This window comes from Phyllobates terribilis, unplaced genomic scaffold (genome assembly GCF_046119375.1).
Source record: "Phyllobates terribilis strain yellow unplaced genomic scaffold, ASM4611937v1 Scaffold_2__4_contigs__length_985480577, whole genome shotgun sequence".
Lineage (NCBI taxonomy): Eukaryota > Metazoa > Chordata > Amphibia > Anura > Dendrobatidae > Phyllobates > Phyllobates terribilis.
Window position 1 is genome coordinate 433,276,544 of NW_027362762.1, and position 21,959 is coordinate 433,298,502.

At 38.9% G+C, this 21,959-nt stretch overlaps 1 protein-coding gene across 1 annotated transcript in view; it reads left to right on the plus strand.

Annotated features, from left to right (window-relative positions):
- The window catches only part of DOC2B (double C2 domain beta), a 1,368,938-nt gene that overhangs the window by 440,325 nt on the left and 906,654 nt on the right, over positions 1–21,959 (plus strand). Inside the window, exon 2 of the mRNA XM_073665359.1 lies at positions 13,152–13,231. Coding sequence (XP_073521460.1) covers positions 13,152–13,231 — 80 coding nt within the window. The remainder of the gene's footprint in view (positions 1–13,151; positions 13,232–21,959) is intronic.

Here is a 21,959-nt window from a genome sequence, read left to right on the forward strand (position 1 = left end):
TGCTGCAGGTAGTGCAGCAAGAAGGCACTTATGTGTCTTGCGCATCTCGGAGCCCCAAAATTATTTTCCGGGCTAGATGCAGCTAAAAATTATTATTAATTTTAAATCTGGTGAAGCTTTAGTATAGATGGCCTAATAGGATCAGTGCTGCACACTGCTACAAAGCCCAAATTATTTTCCAGTCAAGATACAGATAAACATGATTAGTAATTTTAAATCTGGTGGAGCTTATTATAGATGGCCTAATAGAATCAGTGCTGCACACTGCTACAAAGCTCAAATTATTTTCCAGCCAAGATACAGATAAACATGATTAGTAATTTGAAAGCTTAAAACGGTTGGTAGGGTGATTTTAAACAATCATCAAGCTTTTACTCTCCCCAGGATGACACAGGGGTAGAAAAGTCGTTTCGGATCCATGATTTGTTCATCTTTATGAACGTGAGTCTGTCTACATTATCAGTGGAGAGCCGCGTGCGCTTATCTGTCAGCACACCACCAGCAGCGCTGAACACACGTTCAGACAGAACGCTGCCTGCGGGGCATGACAAGATCTCCAAGGCATAAGTGGCTAGCTCCGGCCATTTATCCAGATTGGAAGCCCAAAAAGAGCAAGGGTCCAGTGACACAGTCATGGCTTCAATGTTTACTTGGAGATACTCCTGTACCATCGTCTCTAGGCGTTGACTATGTGTCAGACTTCTTGTCTCCTGTGGCCTTGCAAAGGATGGGCTAAAAAAGTGGTGAAATGATTCCGCAAAATTGATGTTACCAGCAGATACTGTGGTTTTGTTACGGTTTGAGTGCTGAACACTTGACGGTCCCACAGTTGGCAAGTTGGAACTGTGAGATTCACTACGTGCACCACTGGTATTTTGTGGAAAAGCACAAGTAAGATTCTGCAACAGTCTCTGCTGATACTCCTGCATGCGTGCATCCCTTTCTATGGCAGGAATAATTTCTGCAAATTTACTTTTGTACCGGGGATCTAACAGTGTGGCAACCCAGTAGTCAGGATTATTTCTAATTCTCACAATTCGAGGGTCATGTTGCAGGTAGTGCAGCAAGAAGGCACTCATGTGTGTTGCGCATCCAGGAGCACCAAGTCCCTGTTGTGTTGGTGGCGAGGTAACAATCATGCTTCCTTCCTCTGTCCTCTCCCCCCAACCTCGCACAACAGAAATGTGATCAAGGTCTCCCTCATCTGATGAGTCTTCCATCAGTTCGTCCTCCACTTCTTCCTGGGCTCCTGCACCTTCCTCACTAGTTTGGCTGCTACCATGCGCCCTGGTAAAACCATCTCCCCCACCCTCACATGCCTGCCGCCTTGGTGCTGCCGACCGTCTGGACCTTGCAGATGTTAGCCCTTCCGCATACAACTCCTCCTCCTCTACTTCCTCCACCTCCTCTTGTGCCACCACCTGACTCCGAATTCTGTTTAACATGTGCTCCAGCATGTAAATCACCGGAATAGTCATGCTGATAATGGCATCGTCAGCACTAAACATCTTCGTCGCCATTTCAAAACTGTGCAGAAGGGTGCATAGGTCCCTGATCTGAGACCACTCCTCCAGCGTGATTTGCCCCACCTCTGGATCTCGTTGGCCCAGGCTATACGTCAGAACGTATTGCACCAGGGCTTGTCGGTGCTGCCACAGTCGCTGCAACATGTGCAGAGTTGAATTCCACCGGGTAGGCACATCGCATTTTAGCCGGTGAAGTGGCAGGCCCAACGACTTCTGTAGAGATGTAAGTCGCTGAGCTGCGGGATGCGAACGGCGGAAGTGAGCACACAGCGACCGTGCCCTCTGCAGAAGGCCATCTAGTCTGGGATAGTGGGCTAAAAATTGCTGGACAACCAGGTTCAACACGTGAGCCATACAAGGCACGTGTGTGACATTGCCCCGGCGAAGGGCCACACCCAGGTTTGCAGCATTGTCGCACACGGCCTTCCCTGGTTTCAGGTCCAGTGGAGACAACCATTCATGAAATTGGTTCTCCAGAGCTGACCACAACTCCTCAGCTGTGTGACTCACATTTCCCAGACATTTCAATGTAAAAACCGCCTGATGACGTTGAGCCCTACTGCCAGCATAGTAAGGAGGTGTGCAGGATCCCTTCTGCGCAGTTAGAAAGCTTGTGGCATGACCAGACCAGGCTTTGGGTGCAGGTGGAAGACCGAGAGGAGGTTGAGGAGGCAGAAGCAGTGGAGGAACTTTGACATAAAGAGGATTGACGCACAACTCGTGGGGACGGCAAGACTTGGACAGCAGCCCCTTGTCCTGCTGTCACCATAGTTACCCAGTGCCCAGTCAGCGACATGTAACGCCCCTGTCCATGCCTACTCGTCCAAGTGTCTGTGGTGAAATGCACCCTGTCACACACAGAGTTTCTCAAAGAAGCGGTGATGTTGTGTGCGACATGCTGGTGGAGCGCAGGCACACCTTTCTTTGAGAAGTAGTGCCGACTGGGCATCTGGTACTGGGGCACTGCGACGGACATAAGGTCTCGAAAATCCTCTGTGTCCACCAGGCGGAAAGGCAGCATTTCTGTAGCCAAGAGCTTGCAGATGGTGAAATTCAACCTCTTAGCTTTCTCATGGCTAGGAGGAAATGGTCTTTTACTTGTCCACATCTGAGGGACCGAGGGCTGGCTATTGTGCTTAGACGGGGTTGATAAGGGTGTCCCCGGCAAACTGCCGGTCTGTGAGGAAGATGCAGGCGGACATGTTAGGTTGCCTTGATCCAAAGGTGGTGCTATCGATGTCGGACAGCGCTCAACACCAGCTGGTGTTACCACCTCCAAAGAAAATGATGACCTGCCAATCACGCTGGCTGTTGCGGGTAAAGAGGTGGCAGGTCTGCGCCCCAAAACAGGTGTGACTGCTGTCCCCCCAGTCACAGAGGATGAAGAGGCCGCGGATGCACAAGATATGTCAGACGGTGGTTGGCCCGGCCGGCTAGGCCGCATTGTAGCACACTGAGCTTCCCACTGCAACTTATGCTTCATGTCCATGTGCCGGTTCATGCATGAAGTACTCAAACTATGTATTTTTTGGCCTCTACTTAGCTTTTGCTGACAAATGTTACAGATAACACGAGTTGGGTCATCTTTATCGATCTGAAAAAATGCCCAGGCTATGCAAGGCTTAGCACCCATGCGACCTGAAGAGCCACCACGACTTGTGGTGAGAGGCAGAGTTGTGTTTGAGGATGCAGTTGTTGACGTGCTTCCAGTACTATGTCTCTGTCCAGGAAGGTGCAACCTGACCTCGTCGTCACTAGCATCTTCCTCCACCTCCTCTGCTGACCTCATCTCTTGGCTGACTGTGGGTTGACAGTAAGTGGGATCTCCAACCTCATCATCATCACCCTGTGCGTTATCACACCCGTCGTCCTCAGAGCCAACCTGTTCCTGCCCTGACAAAAAACTAAAGTTGTCGCTCCAATCAGGTATTTGAGTCTTATCATCGTCTTCCTCATTGTCTCCACCAACAGGAGTTACAGTTTGGGAATGAGGGTCTACATTATGGTCAGAACCTTCTGCGTCTGGTCCTGGATCCGACTCATAAAGATTCTGGGCATCAGTGCAGATCATTTCCTCGTCTGGATTCACAGAAGCGCTGGAGTCGACCTCTGATTCCCAGGCTATAGTATGAGTAAACAGCTCTGCAGACTCAACCATCTGTTCTACCTCATACTCAGACGGGCAGCTGGAAATTTGGGAGCTGTGAGGAAGCAAGTGCGATTGGGGTGACACCTTTGAGGACTGGAGTATTTGTGATGTTGAAGTTGATGTGGAGGAGAGCCCACTTAAAGGAGCACTTGATATCCGTTGAAGCACCTGCTGTTTTTGTGCCTCATCTGGAATTTGTAGCGATTGGCGTGGCCGTAAGAAAGGGATCTTATCACATTGTCCGCTAAAAGAAGTAGACATTTTAGTTTGGCTGGAAGATGGTCTTTCTTCTGCAGATGTCACTGTTGCTTTAACACCTACCCCACGGACACAACCTTTTTACCCCTTCCCAACACGCCTATTCCCCTTTCCACCAGCAGCAGGCCTTTTTCCACTCATTTTGGTGGTTAACTAATTCACAACTCTGGAGTTGTTTGCACAAAAAACAATGGATGGGAACCGAGCAGAGCTGAGTGGCCAAACTGTGGTATTAGGCCAAAACTATTGGCTGGGTTAGATGCAGAAAAAAATTATATTCAATTTGCAACCTGATGGAGGTCAGTATAGATGGTCTAATAGAACAAGTCCCACACACAGCTAGAAGCCCAAATATTTTTTCAGAGGTAGATGCAGAAATTTTTTTTATTCAGTTTGCAACCTGATGGAGGTCTGTATAGATGGATTAATAGAACAAGTCCCACACACAGCTACAAGCCCAATATTTTTTCAGAGGTAGATGCAGAAAAAAAATATATTCAGTTTGCAACCTGATGGAGGTCAGTATAGATGGACTAATAGAGAAAGTCCCACACACTGCTAGAAGGCCAAATATTTTTTCAGAGCTAGATGCAGACAAAAAATGATTTTGAATTTGCAACCTGATGGAGGTCAGTATAGGTGGACTAATAGAACAAGTCCCACACACTGCTAGAAGGCCAAATATTTTTTCAGAGCTAGATGCAGAAAAGAATTATATTCAGTTCGCAACCTGATGGAGGTCTGTATAGATGGATTAATAGAACAAGTCCCACACACAGCTAGAAGCCCAAATATTTTTTCAGAGGTAGATGCAGATAAAAATTATTTTTAATTTGCAACCTGATGGAGGTCAGTATAGATGGACTAATAGAGAAAGTCCCACACACTGCTAGAAGGCCAAATATTTTTTCAGAGCTAGATGCAGATAAAAATTATTTTTAATTTGCAACCTGATGGAGGTCAGTATAGATGGACTAATAGAGAAAGTCCCACACACTGCTAGAAGGCCAAATATTTTTTCAGAGCTAGATGCAGATAAAAATTATATTCAATTTGCAACCTGATGGAGGTCAGTATAGATGGACTAATAGAACAAGTCCCACACACAGCTACAAGCCCAAATATTTTTTCAGAGGTACTGTAGATGCAGATAAAAATTATTTTTAATTTGCAACCTGATGGAGGTCAGTATAGATGGACTAATACAACAAGTCCCACACACAGCTAGAAGCCCAATATTTTTTCAGAGGTAGATGCAGAAAAAAATATATTCAGTTTGCAACCTGATGGAGGTCAGTATAGATGGAGTAATAGAACAAGTCCCACACACAGCTAGAAGCCCAAATATTTTTTCAGAGGTAGATGCAGATAAAAATTATTTTTAATTTGCAACCTGATGGAGGTCAGTATAGATGGACTAATAGAGAAAGTCCCACACACTGCTAGAAGGCCAAATATTTTTTCAGAGCTAGATGCAGATAAAAATTATATTCAATTTGCAACCTGATGGAGGTCAGTATAGATGGACTAATAGAGAAAGTCCCACACACTGCTAGAAGGCCAAATATTTTTTCAGAGCTAGATGCAGATAAAAATTATATTCAATTTGCAACCTGATGGAGGTCAGTATAGATGGACTAATAGAACAAGTCCCACACACAGCTAGAAGCCCAAATATTTTTTCAGAGGTACTGTAGATGCAGATAAAAATTATTTTTAATTTCCAACCTGATGGAGGTCAGTATAGATGGACTAGTAGAGAAAGTCCCACACACTGCTAGAAGGCCAAATATTTTTTCAGAGCTAGATGCAGAAAAAAATTATATTCAGTTTGCAACCTGATGGAGGTCAGTATAGATGGACTAATAGAGAAAGTCCCACACACTGCTAGAAGGCCACATATTTTTTCAGAGGTAGATGCAGAAAAAAATATATTCAGTTTGCAACCTGATGGAGGTCTGTATAGATGGATTAATAGAACAAGTCCCACACACAGCTAGAAGCCCAATATTTTTTTAGAGGTAGATGCAGAAAAAAATATATTCAGTTTGCAACCTGATGGAGGTCAGTATAGATGGACTAATACAACAAGTCCCACACACAGCTAGAAGCCCAATATTTTTTCAGAGGTAGATGCAGAAAAAAATATATTCAGTTTGCAACCTGATGGAGGTCTGTATGGATGGATTAATAGAACAAGTCCCACACACAGCTAGAAGCCCAATATTTTTTCAGAGGTAGATGCAGAAAAAAATATATTCAGTTTGCAACCTGATGGAGGTCAGTATAGATGGACTAATACAACAAGTCCCACACACAGCTAGAAGCCCAATATTTTTTCAGAGGTAGATGCAGAAAAAAATATATTCAGTTTGCAACCTGATGGAGGTCTGTATAGATGGATTAATAGAACAAGTCCCACACACAGCTAGAAGCCCAATATGTTTTCAGAGGTAGATGCAGAAAAAAATATATTCAGTTTGCAACCTGATGGAGGTCAGTATAGATGGACTAATACAAGTCCCACACACAGCTAGAAGCGCAATATTTTTTCAGAGCTAGATGCAGAAAAAAATTATATTCAATTTGCAACCTTATGGAGGTCAGTATAGATGGACTAATAGAATGATGCTATGCCCAAAAGATTTTACTTCACTAGGTGCAGTAAAAAAATTGGTATTCTATACACAGGTGGTATATCTTGCAACACAGATAGGCTACTCCACTGACTAACACACTCTGCAATAGGCCAAAAAGGATTAGCTTTGCTAGATTCAGCCAAATGCTGTGAAAAAAACTTGCACAGCACTGGCACAGACCTGCCTGGCAAAAACTGATAGGAACTGATGTAACCTAGTCCTGAAAAGGACTCCAATTACAATTAGTCTTTACTCCCACAATCTATCTATTTAAGAGCACAGACCTGCCTGATAAAAGTCGTAGGAAATGCTGTAACCTAGTCCTTAAAAGGACTGCAATCACAACTATTCCCTACTCCCAAGCTATCTGTAGATTTGTGCGAAAATTGGCTTGAAATTAACAAGGTATAGCGCACACAGCAACAGCGGTGCCGTCTAACACGCAGCTGCAGCAGTGAGAAAATGGTGGCGACGGGGAAAATGGCTTGGTCTTATAGGGCAAGGACATGTGACATACACTGCCAATGACACATGCCCTTGCTTGTGTGAAAAAAAGCACTTCACTCCGTGTGTGCGCTGCTGATAGGCTGACAGATTGCACCTCCCCACTGTAAATGCGGGAAAGAGAAAAAAAAAATGGAGATCTTCATTGTTCCTGCAGAGATCCATCCCCTGCCCCTCCCCCCACCCCGCTGTACACTCAAACTGCGTATTAACATTAATTTTCATCATTACTGAGAAAAAATCCAGTTATGATTTTGGTGCACGAACAATTATCGAACATAACCTCGAACAGCCGAATTTTTCTCAAATTGTTCGTGTTCGCCGAACGGCTCGAACACCGCCCAAAACAGCTCTAATTTGAGATTGGCGAACAGTTCGAGTAGAACCACGCTCATCTCTAATAGCAACACCGCAGAAGAAATGCTAGCACAGGCTTCAAGTATCCATTGTTTCAGATGGCAAAAAACAACATGGCAAAACCACATAAGGTTTTGCAGGCAATTACCATGGTTTTCGATGTGATTATACATGTGCACACAAATTGTAAATTCTGATATCTCATTTGAATTAAAAATAGCTCAACAGGTGTTACAAATCAAAATTAACAAAATAATCTATTAAATAATTAAAGCAAAGTGTTACCTTTTAATTAACATTGATTACACAGTCAACAAATGTATAAAGTAGCATTCATAATATATCTTCATTACCGTTTGACTCTTTTCTAATAATTGTTGTGGTTGAAATATGTTTATATATTTACATTAATGTTTGGGAATTATTATTCTTTTCCTCCATAATAGAGTTGCAGTAGGGTTACCGAGGTTAATTATAAATAGATCAAATATTCTGTGCTAGGTGTTTTCATTATTGAATTTGTGCCTTTTTTGGTTGTGTTTTTGGTGTTTTGCGTCTTTTTTTATTGTTGACAGCAAATTCATCTTTCCATCTGCGCCTTCTTTTAAATCTATTTTATATGTTTTCACCTGTTACTTTTTTTTTTTGGTACAACACTTTGGACGAGGATTAAGTTTCCAGATGTTTTCTCCTGGTTCGTCATTTGCAACTTCTCAAAAAGTCACAAAATTAGTAGCAAATGTATTCTAGTCCCCCCTCGACTGACTTTATGTACCCCAGACGTTATTGAGCAATTTTTGTGACATTTTCTGAAAGGTGTGACTTTTTGCTTTAAAAAGTCGCATAAACTGTTAAAGACAGAAAAAAAATACACGTTTGACTTTGCCCTAAATCCCTAAACCATGTGCGCCATTTTGATGAAATGGCGCAAAACACGTCTGCATATACTACAAGACAAAAAAAGGAAAGTAACTTAAAAAATATGCAAGTGATGAATCGGGGCCATAGAGTTAAATTATATAATTGTGGCTTCCTGAAGTTCCACCAGAACAGAACTTTCATTTATTTCTGTATAGACATAGGGATACATTTATTAAAGTTTTATAGCTCATTGAATGAAAATGTGCCAAATTTGTTAAGAAACATAATAAATCAGGCTGTCGTATAGACAAAAAAATTAAATGAATAGGCATAGTTTTGCGCTATTTTCTGTCTATTAACTTAATGAAGTTGCCAGTGACATGTAGACCATGACTAAATTGACTATACCCACTTTTTAGTGCAAACATTTTAGTTTTTGTGCAGTTTCTTTTGAAAGAATTTATTTGAAGCTTGCACTAAAATCTGTCACAAGTTGATTAATAACTTCCTCCATAGTTTCAAATCTCATTTGCCTAGAGCCTCTTATGATTTATACGTAGGTGGCTTCAGCTAGGTGACTGATGGCAGCCAGATTGTTTTTTCCATTGAAACCTATGTCTGTGCTGGGGACTTAGGAACTCTCATTTAGAAAACTAAGCTTTGACCATATTAGAAAATGATTTCCAAGAGGTAGACATTCATTTTAAGCTATACTGCTCTTCCGAGAATATCCCTCATTGTTTTTTTCTGCTAAGCTTGGTAAAATACGTTCATCTAATCTGAATGTGAATTTTGCCTCAATATGAAAGCATAAAGTAGATAAAGTTCAATGCTAAATATTCTTTGTTCCCACAGCAAATCTATTTGCACAAACGGGTCATTCTGTAGCACCATAAAGGACCTGTATAGCTTTTAGGGCTCATGCTCACTGCCTTATTACTAATTTAGTGTTGCTCCTTGATAGATTCTCTGGTTGCCTCAAATTTTCTATTAAATCATTGAGAAAAACTTTATTGTATGCTTCAATGTATAATTTATTACATGGGTATTTAAAGTTATTGAGGCACCACTGTGGTTTTAGCATGCCGTCAGGTAGGGTCTACGCACGCTATGTGCAAGAGCCCCTTTAAAAAGAAGAGTTCTGTTTTAATTATTAAAAGGTACTATTACTTTTTATTCGGTCTCATGATCCCCTTATTTAATGCATAATACAAATGGGTACTATCTAATGTTTAACTAACTAACCATATTATAACAGATACATTTTATATAAAGTGTAATTTTATCTTAGTCTATAAAATAAAACTTCTGCTTTGAGTTCTACAATGTTCTGTTTGGCTCTATAGAAACCATGGGAGGTGCATCTAAATCTTTCTATGCAATGCCCATCTGACAGTCTTTTGGCTTCCTAGCCCAGAGAAGTATATTATCAATAAAAAGGTTGTGAGCCCACCTTAAAGGGAATCTGTAAGTAGGATCAACACTTCTAATCCGTCTATATGGGCATGTAGGGCGTAAAAAGTTTAATAATATGATACCTTGATATCTGTGATCCAATTTCTTATTACAGAAAAATCCACATTCTTCATAAGATGTAAATAAGCTGTTAAGATATATGTGCTGGATATAGATCTGCATGAGAATCTACTTCCAGAGCTTAATTTAATTGAAAAAGGACAATACCTGTGCGAGACATGTAGATCAGGACAGCAGATAGTTGGTCATTCCATGTTTCACACTGGTAATGCCCCCTTTCATTTAAAATAGCTCTAGGGACAGATTCTCAGGGAGATCTATGTCCAGCCCATAGATCTTAACAGCTCATTTACATATTAATAAAAATGAGGATTTCTCTGGAATGAGACTTGTGTGCCCATATAGACGGCTTAGGAGGATAGGTTCTACTGACAGATACTCTTTAATTAGCCTCTTCTCGACATATGACGAATCTGTACGTTATAATGGCAAAGGTCTTAACATCAAATGACATACGGGTCCCTCTAGGAACTCAGTTTAGCTAATAACAAAGCTCCTGCTGTAAAAACCAGGGCTGATACCACCATCTCCCCTGGCTGTTTAACCTTCTAAATAGTGCAGTTAGAAATACTGAATATGCAAGTCTCATAGAAGGACTAAGTAAAAAAAGGTTTTAAAAGTAAAAAAAATGTAAAATTGTAAAAAAAGTACCACAAAATAAGGTGCAAAAAATAATTATAAGAATGTTTTGCCATTAAAAATGCATTTTGGTATGTACCCCCCCCCCCCAAAAAAAAAATGTAACTAAAACTGTATACATTTCTAGTACAGAATGGCCCTAGCTATGAAGCTGTCACATTATTTAACCACTTAAGAGTTTTCATCATACTATTATAACAGAAAAAATGGAATGAAATGCGATCAAAAAGTCACATGAAAAGAACAATAATATCACTAAAATGTCATCTCATTCTACAAAAAAAAGCTCTCACACAGCTAAGTCAGCAGAAAAATATAAAAGTTATACCTCTCAGAAAATGGCGATGTAAAAGCAAATTATTTTTTGTATAAAAAATTTTTTTGAGTGTGCAAAAATACCAAAAAATAAAAGAAAATAAATAAATCTGATATTGCTTTACTTTTACTGACCCAATGAATAATATTTTCTTATCACTTTGACTGCATGGTGAACAGCTTAAAAAAATACAAAAATACAATTTGTGATTTGCTGTTTATTTGTTCATGTTGTGTCCCAAAAATTGGAATAGATTATGATCCAAAAACAATATATACCCCAAAATGGTACCAATAAAAATGTTAACAAAAAAAAGCCCTCACACAGCTTTATCGGCAAAATGCAAGAAGTATTTTAAGTGTGTAAAAGTAGTAAACCATAAAAAACCTATAGAAATCTGGTATCGTAGTACTCATACTGACCCGAAGAATAAAGCTGTCTTATCACTTATACCGCATGGTGAACAGTGTAAAAAAATAATAACAATGACTAATTTGCTGTTTATTTGTTTAGTCTTCCCAAGAATCGGAATAAGGCTCAGTTCACATTTATCCTATTCTCCATGCTGAGTATTTACGTCAGAATTTATGTCTAAGGCCATGGCCCCACTATCAGTATTTGGTCAGTATTCGGTCAGTATTTTTTCTCAGGAGTGGGAGACACAACCAGGTGAGGAACAATCAGAGAAAAGGTATAATAAAAACAAGTCACCAATTCTGTATTTATCACCCACTCCTTGTTTTGGCTTCTACTCCTGAGAAAAAATACTGACCAAATACTGATAGTGGGGCCGTGGCCTAAAACTTTGTAAAACAGGATTCAAACGAACCCTCTGACGGAAGTACCGTATTCATTCTAATGAGGCAGGTGGAGTCACTTTGCAGTCCACATGGCAGCTGTTAATTCCATGTGTTCTGGTGGTGTCCTGTGTTTTTAGGCATGTTTTGTGCACCTCTAAAAAGAATGTGAATCTAGCATAAAAGCAATATTGCTGCATTCTAGAGAAATTGTGTAACAAATAAATTATGGGGTCCATTTCTCCTTTTAACCCTTGTGAATTGAAAACTCTGGGGCTAAAACAATTTAGTGGAAATGTAACTTTTTCTATTTTCTCCGCTTGCTAGTAAAATTTTTTGCTAAACACTCACTAAATGCTCACTGTACCCCTAGATGAATTCAAGGACAGGTTTGTGTTGATATGACACTCACAAACCATTCCATCAAAATCTACACTCTAAAATGACGATCCTTCCCTTTTGACTGGCGTGTGTCCAAGCACTAGTTTCTTATCACATAAAGGGGTATTGATGTGCTCAAAAACATTTCCCTTACAAATTGTATTTTTTCTTTTTCTGTTACCCTTCTATAAACAAAAATATTGTGGCTAAACCAACATTTTATTGTAAAAAACACAATGTCTCACTGCCAAATCTTATAAAATTTCGTTAAGCATCTGTAGGTTTAGAATGATCACTACACTCCTAGATGAATGCCTACAGAGGTGTAGTATGCAATGGGGTCACTGGTGGAGAGTTTCTGCTGTTTTGGCACCTTAGGGGTTCAGCCAATATGACATGGTGTCCACAAACTATTCCAAAATTGCACTCTAAAAGACAAATAACGCTACTTCCATGCCATGTGCCCAAACAGTAGTTTCCAACCAAATATGTAGTGTTGAGCGTTCAGGAGAAATTGTATAACAAAATGTACTAATTATGAAAATGAAAAAATTAGGGCAAAGGTATAATTTTAGTGGAAAAAAAATATTATTGTTTTCATTAAAATTCTGTGAAGCACCTCTGGGTCAAAATGCAAATGTTCTGTTAGGATGTATGGACATCATAGAGAGGTCGTCCACTCAGGACTTTGCTCAATGACGTAAAGCAGAGAGCTCAATAAGAGCAGTTCTCATTCTAGCAGATTTAGGCCCTTCGTGAATTACTTGTATATGGTATGCTATTCATCTGAGTGGTCTCCATGGAATATTATAGTACTGCTGTTGCAAAGTGTCTGGCTTGCCCTGGCTTCCGCTGGTGAATTCAGCTGTTTGGTTCTTGGGAGCCCGATCTGTTGTGACACAACTTCAAATTTTAGACGATAGAAATATACAACAGTATTACTGATGATTTATTAAAACATTGCGGTAAAAAAAGTGTCTGCAAGCAACATTTAGATTTTGTATGCATGCTGACAAAGTGAAATAAACATCGAATCCGCTTCTTTTATGCATTTCTATATTTGTAAAATATGTCTGTATTTTACATACAATTGTTGCCTGTCCTTGACAAGTGCAATCTGTTATTCCGAAAAACAAAATAATAATTTTGCAGCAAGAGCTAACAGCCTATTTTTCTCTTCTCTTTCAGCTACCCTGGGGACACTGGACTTTAGCTTGCTGTACGATCATGAAAACAATGCTCTGCACTGCACAATCAATAAAGCCAAGGTATGTTCCCATCTGCTTTACATGCAACATTCATTGTACGTATCCTGAGGCAGTAGTCCTCAATTAACCTCCACGCAGAACAGTACTGTCAATTGTAACTGCTCATCTGCCTCCAATTCTTGCTAGTGTCTCACAGATTGCATTGACTACCCGTGAACCTTATTCTTATTATTTAAACTTCATACATTGATTTGTACCTTTTTTTCTACTCTAGGACAGTTGTCAGTAGCCAAGCTTTACAAAATATAAAGAAAAATGTTTTTAATATAAGTATGTACTAAAAAAGGTTTGATTTACATGGAAGGCCTATCAATGGCCTATCCTATTTGTTGGCCACAAGTAATTTTACATTTCGCCTGTAGTGAATGAAGCAAGGCATATGTCTGGCTATAAACAGCTTTCAATGGAAAAAAATGCTTAATGCCAAGATTTAAAAAAGACCTTACACCAAATGTTTCATGTTGAGCTAGACAAACGATGTAATAGTGGCTGCAGAGTGGAATAAAACGTGTTTTTGTCTTTTTTTTAAATTTCTCCTCCCAGTCGCAAAGATATGAGTAATCAAAGTATTTTGCACATAATGAGTTAACTTTTTATAGTCAGAGTTGGTATTGTCAGGTAGTTTTCTCCAGGGGCATGTTCTTATTCCCCCTGTATGATGTTGCACAATCATAATCAGGCAGTAACATCCTAGCGAGAGAACACCCCCCACCACCACTACCACCACCATAGCTTAGGTTTCTCAATGTGTAAGAAATAATGACACAGCCTTAGTCTCCTGATTTAACCTCCTGCATGATTAGACTGTGCTGGGTATAGAGCACCGATGACTCACACCTTTCAGATAAAGTTGATGTCAAAGGAGGGGCAGCACAGCTGAGTTTAACTATGTCACATTACAAAACTTTCTATCATCTTTCTTCCTCTCACAGTACTGCTAGATCTTCTGTACTGACCCCCTGCCCTCACTGTCTGTCCGTAAATGAGAGCTCTATTCAAAATGTAGTTGTCTTCCTGAGAGATCCCCTTGAAAGGGGTGCAGTTTTTTAATCTCTTCTACAACGAAAGATAAAGATACATTGTGTTGACAAGTACTGTAACAGAGGGTATATTGCAAAATCCTCACCCTTAACAAAGGCATTTTTGTTACACATTACCTACTTCTTATTCTGCTGTAAGTGCTGTTATATATTATTGTGTGACATAATTAGAATATGCTTCAATAAACTCTCACGTACTTAAAAATCTATTGTTCGATATTTAGTGTGATTTACTTTAGTAGAACCCAGTATTGCTAAAATATTATCTAACCAGACAAATAAACTAGATTTGTATGCCATTAGATTTAAAATAAATAATTCATTGATTTTGTAAGTCATTGTAAAATCGTATTCAATATTACATTATTGCATCGTTATGGCAAATATTGACATTTCAATGACCGATAACTTGTTAATGATATCAGTAACTTATTAGACAGTCAAGATAATAGTATATCTAAGAGCAATATAAGTGTGGAAGATAATTACTCGTGACTGAGCAGAAATGAATTAATGCGCATGTCATCCCTATTTATACGCACTATATCACGTATATGAATTACATCCATTAATTTAGGTGGGTGCTAAAAGTCCCTCCAAGCCAAAAGACACCTTTGGCTTAGCTTTAGCTGAGAGATAAGCTGCCTAGATTAATTCAGTATGTCCTTATAGAGCATGAAAAGATGGGATCTTTAAAAGACAAATCCTTTAAAGTACGGTAGATCCACCACTATAGATGTTGCTCATATTAGGGACAGCATTTTATTAATTCAGGTCCAAAGTATAAATATTACAAAAGGGACTATTGTTTTTGTCCCTTTTGTCATATAACCATTACTAAAATATACAATAGTCTCTAGCTTATGTGTCTGCTGTAGTCATAAGCTGAACTCTTCTTCATTGCTTCTCACCTTGATTCCCTTGCCCTCCTTAGTAATGAGTACTAATGGACTGAAACCTAATTGTGTCTCTACAATAGGGTAAATTAGGTAAAATTACTAAAATTAAATATCTTGTTATCTGAATCAGAACATAGAATACAAAGGGTGTAATATGATTTCTGCTTATTTCTGTTAAGAAAAAGTGTGATTTAGCAAACTGCACACAAAATAAAGGGGTTGAGTGAGTAAAGATATTTCTGGTAAATCACATGTATAATACCACCAACTTTTATACAGCAAAGGTCCAAATTCTGTGAAGCTTTATAATCACTCAGATATGATGATAGAGCAACCCAGTGCCGCTTAATTCCTTGGCTCTACTTTTCTTTTTCTGGCGGGCCATTTGGATAGTCCATCATACCGATATAGAAAAAGTAAAACAAATATTCTTCACCCCACAAATGAACTTCAGCGCTTTTAGGATTTGTATATAAATTGTGTAGCATGGTGGTCTGAAAAGAAAATGAATGACGACTTGTACTACCAAGGTAATTTTTGCAGTTGCAACATTTTTAGATACCAAAGCCATCCTATGAAGTTTTTTAACTAAATCTATTTATATGCATGTAATGTAGTGTGTATGTGTTAATATACTCACCTACCAAAGCTCTTTCTCAAATTCAGCGCCAATCTGCTCCTCTTCTCAGTGACATCACCGCTCTGCAGACTCTCTGGGTCACACAGTGCTTTGCTTGACCCAGAAGTGGCTTTTACAGTGTAAGTCTAAGCAGCATCAGTCACTTCTGGCTCACCCATAGAGCATAGTGTGACCTTGATAGTCTAAAGTGTGATGACGTCACTGAGAAGAGCAGAATGGCACTGGATCCCAGAGAAGACAGCAGTAAGTGAGTATATTAACACATACACACTACACTACATACACATATACACAGATTTATTGAAAAAAAAATCTTCATGGGAGTGCTTCTTTAATAACCATCCATGATGTTATCTAAGCAAATAAAAGACAATGTGGCTCAGCCTATTCCTAGCAGCTATATCACTTTCTTCAAGTAGTAACCAGGGTTAAAACTTGTTCACATGTTGTGATTTTGCCTAATTTTTTTCCTGTGCATTTTCGCCACAGAAAAAGCAGCATTTTACAGTACCAGTAAAATGAATGAGATTTCTTAAATCTCATGCTCATGCTGCTTATTTTTCCCTTGCAGATTTAAACCTTCAGCGTTTTTTTCAAACCAGCAGCACGGCAATTCTTCCAATTGTAAAATACATCAAAAGCGCACACAAAAATACAGAAAAAATATACATATTTTACACAATGTTTTCCTGTCACACTGGTTTTACAGAAGAAAAATCTGCAGCAAATAATAAACATTTGTGCATATCTTTATAGTCATCAGGCCCTTGGGGATCTGAAATTGGTGGAAAATTCCAGTGATATTCCACTAATGTTAATGTTAAGATAATTGATTTAAAGTATAGATACTTATACTTAGAGAATAATAAATGGCGATTCTAAGTACCTCCAATGTGATTATATTTTTTTCATGGGATTTTTCAAGCTATGGAAAAAATAGAAAAAGGACCCTTTTGTGCTTGCGGCCTGGTATTATTACTGGTTAATATGATTGTTTTTTAAATAATGGATAATGATTTGTATATCAGAAAATGATTTATTGATTTCAGTTGTGACTGAGTATGTGAATTATATTCTGTACACTCGTTAATGTGTTCATTATTACAATTATTCACGTGATAAACAGAACAACTAATAATTCTTCTGTCTGCAACTTTCCTGGCCATGGGCTAGAATAGCTAATTGTGCATGGCTGGGAAATACAGCTATCTGCTGGATAAAATTAATGGATTTTCCCTAAAGCTCTTATGTGTAACAGACATCTGTAATATAGTTAGATATAGTCAGATATTGTTATTTGTTCAGATACTTAGTAACAAAATGTGATTGTAACACATATCATTAGCCCAAGTAATCATGACATAACAGAACAACTCAGAATATTTACAATGGGCAGACTTGAAAACAATAGAAACGTATTCAGTGAAATCTGTTCTGTTGGATCAATTATCACATACTTTGTTCATTTCCATAGTTAAAAAGTAAACATTTTTGATAATGAATAGTGATGAGCGAGTGTGCTCGTTTAACCCTTTAACCGAGCATGCTCGGGTGCTTACCGAGTATTTTCGGCTTGCTCGTATATTATGTTCAAATCCCTGCGTCTACATGATTTACAGCTGTTACACAGCCTCAACACATCTAAGGATTCCCTAACAAACAGGCAATCTCTGCATGTGTTGAGGCTGTCTAACAGCTGTAAATCATGCCGACGTAGGGACTCAAACGTAATACGAGCACGCCGAAGCTACTCTGTAAGCGCTTGAGCATGCTTGGTTAAAGGGTTAAACTAACATGCTCGCTCATAACTAATAATGAATTATCTTTACCACATATATAAAATACACAATTGATAATCCAGCAGGATTAATTCTACGGAGTCCTCTTGAAATATATTAATATAACATATCAGACTACAGCTATGTTTTTTGCATTAAAATAAGTTAGAAAATAATCACTGGGATTTCTATCATGATAAATATGACATATTCCGTTATTCTAATGAATTGATTGTGTTTACTTTGTGCAGTAGCTCTTCACTCCAATATTAGACATTGTTTGCAAAAACACAATAATATAGAAGCAACTGTGCAGTTTTTCAACGCGATTTACAAAAAAATGCATTTGGACAAAAAAACAAAAACAAACATGAAATAATCACAACATAATTAATGTATTAATTCAGTAATTGCTGGCAATTAGAAAGTATGTTTTGCAACTAGGAGATGTACATTATATTATTGCATAGATGATTATTTTGTATCTGATGTATTGTACACATCATAGTCAATTGGTCTGACATGTTCTACTAATATATTCCATGAGGGCTATGTGAAATTAATTCCTCCAAATTGGATTTTATCAGTTGTGTATTGTTATATACAGTACAGACCGAAAGTTTGGACACACCTCATTTAAAGATTTTTCAGTATTTTCATGACTATGAAAATAGTACATTCACACTGAAGGCATCAAAACTATGAATTAACACATGAGGAATTATATACTTAACAAAAAAGTGTGAAACAACTGAAAATATGTCTTATATTCTAGGTTCTTCAAAGTAGCCACCTTTTGCTTTGATGACTGCTTTGCACACTCTTGGCATTCTCTTGATGAACTTCAAGTGGTAGTCACCGGAAATGGTCTTCCAACAACCTTGAAGGAGTTCCCAGAGATGCTTAGCACTTGCTGACCCTTTTGCCTTCACTCTGCGGTCCAGCTCACCCCAAACCATCTCGATTGGGTTCAGGTCTGGTGACTGTGGAAGCCAGGTCATCTGGCGTAGCACCCCATCACTCTCACTCTTGGTCAAATAGCCCTTACACAGCCTGGAGGTGTGTTTGGGGTCATTGTCCTGTTGAAAAATAAATGATGGTCCAACTAAACGCAAATCGGATGGAATAGCATGCCACTGCAAGATGCTGTGGTAGCCATGCTGGTTCAGTATGCCTTCAATTTTGAATAAATTCCCAACAGTGTCACCAGCAAAGCACCCCCACACCATCACACCTCCTCCTCCGTGCTTCACAGTGGGAACCAGGCATGTACAGTCCATTCGTTCACCTTTTCTGCGTCGCACAAAGACTCGGTGGTTGGAACCAAAGATCTCAAATTTGGACTAATCAGACCAAAGCACAAATTTCCACTAGTCTAATGTCCATTCCTTGTGTTCTTTAGCCCAAACAAGTCTCTTCTGCTTGTTGCCTGTCCTTAGCAGTGTTTTCCTAGCAGATATTTTACCATGAAGACCTGCTGCACAAAGTCTCCTCTTAACAGTTGTTGAAGAGATGTGTCTGCTGCTAGAACTCTGTGTGGCTTTGACCTGGTCTCTAATCTGAGCTGCTGTTAACCTGCGATTTCTGAGGCTGGTGACTCGGATAAACTTATCCTCAGAAGCAGAGGTGACTCTTGGTCTTCCTTTCCTGGGGCGGTCCTCATGCGAGCCAGTTTCTTTGTAGCGCTTGATGGTTTTTGCACTTAATAGATACCATGCAGTGAGTAAATAACTAGACGTTAATATATATAAACATTCTGAATGTGTGTGTATTTATTGGTAATTTACAATTTATTATACTAATAAAATTTCATTCCCATGTCAAGTGCTGGTTAAAATTTATTTTATTAAAATTTTCAATAATGTATGTCAGAAAACTGTCACACATTGTAATGAAAATCTACACCACCTATTTCATTTTATAATCCAAGTACAATCTAAGAGATATGCCAAATGTATTAAGAGATGTGCACCTCCTAATAAATTACTCCTGTTTATATATAATACGGATCCTCGCATGTTACTAGGTTTATGTATTGCATATGTGGCTAAATGGTTGGTACATATCTTACATATTACCTGCTAATTACTATATACACATCTCCTGGCTAGTTACTGTGTTTTACCATGCTGGACCATACTGCTGCTGGCCCTACACTCTGTCACTGCCACTGCAGATAGTTTTAAATTTAAATTCACTGAATTTTTGCAAAAAAATTTGATTTGCATCAAATAAATTAACTGCAAATCGCAATACTAAAAAGTCTCTAATTGCCTGTAAAATACTTGTATAGCACATTGAGTTCTCCTAGGTGTTTATTTGAGTCCTATAATGCAAACACAGATGTATTAAACACACCTGTCAGCAGGATTGTGCTCAGTAAACTACATACACTGTAAGGAGTGCGACATTACACTGATTAATATGATACCTTGGTTGATGAAATCCATCCTGTGGTTCTTGTGTAATCTTTACTTTCAGTTTGGAGATAATGATATGCCTGTGTTTTGGGGTGGCCTGTTGTGGGTGCTCTATCTGGTGTTCGGCTTACATATTCATCTGTATGCTCTTATGACAGCTCACTGATCGTTCACTGACCTGCCTCCTATTTTACATAATGCATCTAGTAGTGCAGGGCTAGGTAAAATAGGAGGCAGGTCAGTGAATGATCAGTGAGCTGTCATAAGAGCATACAGATGAATATGTAAGCAGAGCACCAGATAGAGTGCCCCCCACAGGCCGTCACGAAGCACGGGCATATCATTATCTCCAAACTGAAAGTAAAGATTACACAAGAACCACAGGATGGATTTCATCAGCCAAGGTATCATAATTAGTGTATTGTCGCCCTCCTGACAGTGACTGAGCACAATCCATCTGACAGGTGCGCTTTAATGTCCATATGACCTCAACCTACCTGGCTATGTAAAAACAGATGGTAACCAGTATAAGACGTGTTAGGCTACTTAAAGGTTTCCTATCACCAAAAATCTAGTTTTATAAAAAAAATAAAAAATGTAATTATATGTATGTGTTTACTTACTATAGATTGATATTAACTTTCAAAGCAATCAGTATCTATCTAATAACCATTGTTTAATGTGCATATTTTTCAGTTAAAGAGCGCTGTCATCTTGTGGGTGGCATGGATTCTCATTTTTCCCTTTGCACCATGCATGCTTCTTTTGCAAATGGCAGAAAGACTGAAAGCACACTTTTAATGAAAGATTTTTTCCTGTCACTCATCAGTCTCACTATCTATCATTCTCACACTGGTCTATACTGTGAGTGGAGTGAAAAGGCTTTGATCAGAGCAAAAACCAGTGTGATAGTGATAGCCATTGAAGCTGCAGAGCGGCAGGGAAAACTGTAATAATATGCTTATCGCTGGTGAAGGGAGGTGGAGCAATACTGAGCGGTCTTCTAAGAAAGTGGAATGATGTCCCCCAGAGTAAGACTACCTGTTCTCTCTACTCACAAAATAGTGAGCTCTACCAAGTTATCATGGAATCTCTCTGCTTAGTGAGGAGAGAGAACATAAAATGTTAACATATGCGTGGCTACTGAGGAAATTGCTCTACTTTATTAGAAGGCTGCTCATCGCTGCTCCACCGCCCTTCACCATCGGTAAGTATATCATTAGGTTGGAGTCACACAATCGTATAAAAAATCACTCCGATGTTGATGCAGAAAAGTCGGATGAGTGTCATGTGAGTGTCATGCAAGTACAATGCGATTTTTCTCACCTAGCATCCGTATGACATCCATATGACATGCGTATACAATCCGTATGCAATGCATTTTTAATATCATATTTTACATACTGTAATTATGTAATTTAAAGCTAATTTACAAACTTATAAAGCAGTCATATACAGATATAGATACAGTAGATATATAGAATAGATATATAAAATTAGATAGATATAATAAATAGGATAGATGTTGTGTAGATATTTAACATCACAAGCCCCCTACATATGATAAACTAGCACCCTTTAGTGCCTTTCATATGGACTAAAGGGTTTTTATGCTTATTCAACCTATTAAATAAATAATTTAAAGAAATTGACGTGGAGTCCCCTCTATTTTTGATAACCAGCCAAGGTAAAGCAGACAGCTGAGGGCTTATATTATCAGGCTGGGAAGAGCCAAATAACTCTGCAGCCACCCCAGATTAGATGCAACAAATCTGGTGCTTTGCCTGGCTCTTCCTGATTGCCCTGGTGCAGTGTCAATTGGAGTAATAGTTTATGGGGTTGATGTCAGTTGTGTAATGTCCGCTGGCTTCAATCCCTGGGGTTAGTAATGGAGAGGAATCTATGAAACACCCCCATTACTAACCCACTAAGTTCAAATAAAAAAACACAC